The following is a 5,808-nucleotide window of genomic DNA, read 5'->3' as shown; positions in this document are numbered from 1 at the left end:
GAGAGGAGGGGCCGCCCAGCTTTGTATATCTATCGGGATAGATATACACACGCATGCACGGAGCCACGGAGCAGTTTTATTTCAGCCAGTAACCGACTGTGTAGTCAACAGAGCATTAAAAAAGGAAAAAAAAAAAAAAAAAAGTCACGTCGTGGAAAGACTTAGTCACAATAAAAGCCACCGGGCTGGAACCGCGGAGTAGGTGGGGGGGGAGGACCCTCCCCTTCCTTGCCCGGATCACGGCAGGGTTTTGCATAGCTCCAGAAGGGGTTTGTGTGCACCGGGGAAAACCCAGGGCTGGCGTGGGGGAGGAATCACACACTGCTGTGCAGCTCCCTGGGCGGCCGAGCCGCCCAAAAAGGGGGGTGATGTTCCCAGGGAAAGAGGTTTTCTCCCTTGAGGTAGAAAATAACAACCCAGGCTAAGGATGGCCGGGGACGGATGGGTGCAAAGGGGCTTCAGGGGGACGAGGGTGCCTGGCCCTGCCCACAGTGCCCCTCGCTCACCTGGCCACACAGACGACTGACAGAAGACAACAGAGAGGCCAGGCCGTGCAGGGACCACGAGGGTCCCCTGCCATTCGCTTTATTGACCCCCCACCCCCCTCCACGGGGTGGCCAGCGGGGGTGACAGACCCCCCCGGACCACGGAGGGGGAAAACAGCAACGACAACAGAACGATGCACAGAAGGATGGGCCCCCTTCCCGCACCACCGTCCCCAGCACAGAGGGCGAGGTGACCCTCCCCGGGCAAACCAGGAGGGGAATGCAACAAAACCGGCTGGGAGGCCCCACCTTCCCCCAGGGGGCAACAGCACAGGGCTGGGGGTAGCCTGGGCAGTGGTAGGTGCTGCCCCCCACTCTTGCTCTCCAAGCCCAGGGGTCTTGTGGGCAGCCAGACCCCAGCAGTGGGGACAGTGCCCCCGTGGCAGCCCTCAAAACTGTGGGGACCTCTCCAGCACCCTGGCACAGGCAGCTCTGAGAGGCCCTATGAATCCCACACTGGTTTGGGCTGGAAGGGACCTCACAGACCATCTCATCCTAACCCCCCTGGGCAGGGACACATTCGGCCAGCCCGGGTCACCCAAAGGCCCGGGGAGCCCAAGATGACACAGAACACACTTCCCCCACCCCCCCATCACACACACTCTCCTACCCACGCCCCAGCCCATGCCAGTCCCTCACCAGCCCCTCCAAGGCCTCTCTGGGGGCAGCAAGGGGAACAGTTCTCAGCCCTGCCTGCACCTTGGCCCTATGGGGACCCACAGGTAACAGCCCTCCTGTGGGGCAGAGCCCTGTTGGGGTGGGGGGTCTCCACAGCCCCTGTCCCATCCCCAAGCACCACCGTGCCCAGTCCCAGTCTGGCTGCAGCACCACGTTCTCCCAGGCCTCAGGCTGCCTCCCAAAATGCCCCCCTATATGTACATATATATGACAAAACCCCAAAATTCGAGGTATTATAGAAATTCAACGCGGGGACACCCCCATACGAACAGTTCAAGGAACCCACTGTGGTGGGGGTGGGACACGGGCCAGAAAATGTCCATCACTGTCCCCCCCTCTCCACTTCCTAGTACCCACCAGCCCCTCCCTGGCATGCAGAGGTGGGGGCAGCCCAGACAAGGGGACCCTGCAGGGCACAGCTCAGACACAGCCAAGAGGAGCAGAGGGCACAGGGCTGGGGGGCAGCCCAGGGCCCCCCCAACCTCCACGGACACAGGAGACCAGAGGGAAGGTACCGGACAGAACGAACAAACAAACAAACGTCAGAGGGACGAGGCAGAGCAAGGGGGACTCCCACGGCTCCAGCTCCCGCCCCAGGCCAGGTCCCAGCCCCAGGAGGGTGTCAGGGGAGTTGGGTCAGGCTGGCACCGGTGTGGATGAGGAGGGAGGGGAGCCTGGCACCCCCCAAGCCCTCAGCACAGTGGCAGCAAGGATAGCACACCATCCAGAGGGGTGGTCACGCCAGCCTGAAGCCCCACAGCTGCGTGTGGGGAGGTTCCCACCCCGCAGGAGTGAAGGGGACGGCCAAAAGGACCTTCTCCCACATTCCCGGCCAGCCTGGGGATGCTCCCACCGCGCGGGCACCACTGGGAGCGGGGGGCTCCGGGTGCACCCCAAAAAGCCCCCAGGCGGGTTTCTCCAGCAGCTTTATCCTGGTGGGTGCCAGCACAGGCAACCCTTTCCTTGCCTCCTCACCACGGTGTCAGTCCTTCTCCTGTGCCAGGCTCTCCTCCGTGATGCCCTGGGCCGCCAGCTCGGCCAGGACATTGTCCAGGTAGTTGATGTCAGGGTAGCCGTGGCCAGTGAGGTTGGAGCCGAACTCTGTCTTGTGGTGGATCTCGTTCCAGATCACCGTGTCCGACTCTCCCGTGGTGCTGGAGGTCCCAATGGCGAAGATCAGGCGCCGGTCCCAGGCTACCAGCAGCAGCCTCAGCACCTGTGGGGGCGGGAGAGGGGTCAGGCAGCAAAGCAAACACCGGGTGGGGAAGCACCCCCTCCTGTTCAAGGCACGCCCGATCATCCTGGTGTGCCCTGGCAACGTGGGCAACTCACAGCCAAGCCCTGCAGGGAGCTCAGGATCCCAGCACAGGGTCCTGCCCCAGCCAAAACAGAGGGACCAGCCTGCTGAGCTCCCCCTGGTGCACGGGAAGGTTCTCCATGGGAAAACCTCCCCCTGAGCAAGTCCATTTTTCCCCACACTCCCCCTCAACACGCCTTGGCCAGCTGGAGCTGCCCAGGTGAGCCCCTCACCTTCCTGCCCTTCTCGCTGTCTGGCAGGTAGCAGTGCCGGGGGAAGCCACGGGCCGTGAAGCTCTTCCCAGGGTTTGGATGCTCCGGTCCCTGCAATGTGGCAAGTGGGAGAAGAAAACCCTTTTGGAGCTCAAAAGGATGCTCTGGGCACAAGGTAACCCCCCCCCCCAGCCTCAGTGGACACTGATTGCCGCCATCCCCCTGCCACCAGGCAGACAGGGACACACAGACACAACCCAGACTTCCCACAACATCCTTACGGACAAGCAGCCTCCTGGGCTAAGGCACGAGGTGCAGCACGACCTGGGGGGGTAACACAGCAGCAACGAGGGCCGCCAGCCCCACGGGGGATCTCCCACACACCCACCCCAGCCATGGGGCCAGGCCTCACCTGCACCCCTGGGGGGATGTTGTAGATGATGCGGATGGTTTTGCAGTCGGCGTGGCCGGGCAGGGCATGAGGGATGATGTGATACTCCATCTTCCCTGGGGGCTGCGTCCCCGTCTTCACCCCGTAGATGGTTTTGCAGGTGGGACACTGCAGGCTCCCATCCTGAGAGCAGGAAGAGGGGAACACACTGAAACCCGTGTCTGCAAGCCACACCCAGAGCCTGGGCAGCATTGAACGCTGCTTTAACCATAAAAGCCACCAAAAAAACACCCAGGAAGCACGGGATAGGGCTGGGGGAATTCACTATGGCTACCCAGCTTCACCCAAAAACCTGAGGTCTGTGTTTCTCTTCCCCATCAGTTTTTCATTGCTTTCCCTACCTCTGATTTCATGGGGGTTTTTTGGTTTGTTTGTTTGTTTGTTTTTAAGGGAGAAATACAATAAATATTAAAAATCTCCAAGCGATGTGGAACACATTTTCTAGGGAATGTCAGGGAATTTACAGCGGGCTCAGGAAAGCCCTCCTGTGGCTGGAAAAGCGCTGCCTGGCACCGGATTCCAGGTAGCTCTGCTCAAACATTCAGGGGATGAAAGTTCACCCTGGGAAGGAAAGCAAGCACATAAAACTGGGCATAGTGGGGGTGAAAACACACCCGGGCAACCCCCAGGTTCTGACTCAGCAGTCCCAAAGCGCTTGCTTGCTGCTGATAAAAATTAAACTGTCCAGGGTGGGAGGTCAGAGTCCTCTGGGGCAGCAGGACTCGAGTGCTGCTCCCCAAGAGCAGGGGGAGCTCAGCACAGGCCGCCGAGCCGAGGCCTCTCACCTTGTTGCCGTTGTTGTACATGGCCACCAGGCAGTGGAGGTGGAAGACGTGGCTACACTTGACCAGCTTCCCCACGAGGTCAGGCTTGACGGCTGGCTGGGGCCCCTTGTAGCCAGAGGGGGCAGAGAGACGCTCCATGCAGATGGTGCAGTCCTGCACGGAAGGGGAGGAGAGGGATCACACGGATGGATGCAGCCAGAGCCGAGGACACGGGGCTGATGAGCTGCCCTGGGACCAGCACCCACCCCTGGGGCTGGGCTGCCACCCCTCTTTGGGGGGGACAGGGACAGGGAAGAGCCATGAGGGGTGGTGGGACACCCCTGCACGGGAAGGGAGGAGATCCCCACATGGCCCAGGGCGTCGTGAATGTCCCGCTGCCCATCCCAGAGCAAAGCACCCTGGGGACATCCCAGCACAAGCCCCGGCGCTCGCACCTCGTCCGGCGGATGCCGCACCTTCTGCAGGTACTTTTTCAGTACCTCCTCTGGGGTTTTACCTGCGGGAGAGCAAGAATCAGAGGGAGAAACCCACTGCCAGGGGCAGCAGAGGGGATGGGGGGCACAGGGGAACCAGGCAGGGAAGGGGGGACAGGGGCCAAGCAGCAAAAGTGCCTCTCACCCTTCTTGGCCTGTTTCTTGGTGGTCTTGCGGCAGGTGTGGGAGATGCCGGGGATGGACTGGATCTCGCTCTTGCTGACGGGTGGGGGGTGCAGCACCAGCTTGGGGGGCCGTGTCAGGCACACGGGCAGCCCGGCCGCGCTCATCAGGATCCCCGTGATCCCTGGGAGAAACGGGGCTTTGAAACGGCATCGAGGAACCAGCCACGCCTCAAACCCCACGTGATCCCCAAAAACTGCCCCCTACCCCGGGGCTGTTTATCCTTCCACCCCAGGGAACCCACAGGCACCCGCTGTGGCCCCATCCTCACCTGCCAGTGCTGGGTTGACGGGGCTGGAGCCAGTGAGGTTCTTCACAGGGACAGTGGGGACCCTGAGGGGAGCCAGCAGAGACCACGTCAGGAGCGGTGGCAGCACCCACGTCCCCACGGGGCCCAGGGGCCAGACAACAGTTGCCTGAGCAACTGCACGGGCCCTGGCTGGAAACAGAGAATCCCCCGATGGGGCAACGTGCCCCCCCTGCCCCACCACCGCCTTTTCTCTGGCGCTTTAGAAACCCTGCCTGCATCTCCATTCATGGCCCCTTTTTGTCACTGCTCCCTGGGCCAGTCTGTTGTTTCTTTTCCTCTTTTCTCCTATGGCCACGTCACTGCCACAGCTCTTTCCCCCCCCCTCCCCTTGGGGTTCTCTTCCATGGGAAAGTTTCCCGGCAGGTCAGGAGCAGAGGGAAGGGGGAGGATGGAGAGGGAGAGGAAAGGGGCCAGGCTGTGACAGAAGGCTGACGGCAGAGCCAGACAAAGGGGAGAAACAGGCTCATTAAATGTCCACCCCCTCACAAAAATGTGTCTTTGGTGGGTGGGGGTCTGGAGGGACCCCTTCTCATGGGGCATGAATGGCTTTTCTTCGGGCCTTTCGCAGTCCCTCACCCAACCCCTGCCTCCAAGAGAAAGAGCAGCCTCAGCCTCTCCATTGAGATGCAGGAGCCACCCCGTCCCCGCTCCAGTCCCCAGACACCTGCGGGGAAGGCGAGGGGCCCAGCAGAGCCCCCTGGCCCCGGGAGCTTGGGGAGCGCCGAGGTCTGTCTCCCACCAGGCTCAGGGCTGGCAGGGCCCCTCTGTGCCCCGGGGAGGGGGAAAAGCTTGCACTGCCCCTCCCTCCCCCCAGGCACCCCCTCACTGGCACTGCTGGCACACGGCGGGACTCACCCCGAGGCGATGAGCACGC

General features: G+C 62.0%; 1 protein-coding gene across 1 annotated transcript; it reads right to left on the bottom strand.

The window, feature by feature from the left end:
* Positions 1-56: 56 nt before the first annotated feature.
* LOC103759735 (E3 ubiquitin-protein ligase DTX4) lies at positions 57-5,803 on the bottom strand (the record flags this gene model as incomplete). Its single annotated transcript, XM_018089134.2, has 8 exons — positions 57-2,439; positions 2,754-2,843; positions 3,145-3,306; positions 3,969-4,121; positions 4,403-4,464; positions 4,587-4,748; positions 4,896-4,957; positions 5,790-5,803. Coding segments are annotated over 8 exons (939 nt in total), but the record flags the coding sequence as incomplete, so codon positions are not given.
* Positions 5,804-5,808: the final 5 nt, after the last annotated feature.

Source organism: Manacus vitellinus, unplaced genomic scaffold, assembly GCF_001715985.3.
Source record: "Manacus vitellinus isolate BGI_N305 unplaced genomic scaffold, ASM171598v3 scaffold_118_pilon, whole genome shotgun sequence".
Taxonomy (NCBI): domain Eukaryota; kingdom Metazoa; phylum Chordata; class Aves; order Passeriformes; family Pipridae; genus Manacus; species Manacus vitellinus.
The sequence above is the reverse complement of the archived record's forward strand: the minus strand, read 5'-3'. Positions and strand labels throughout refer to the sequence as shown.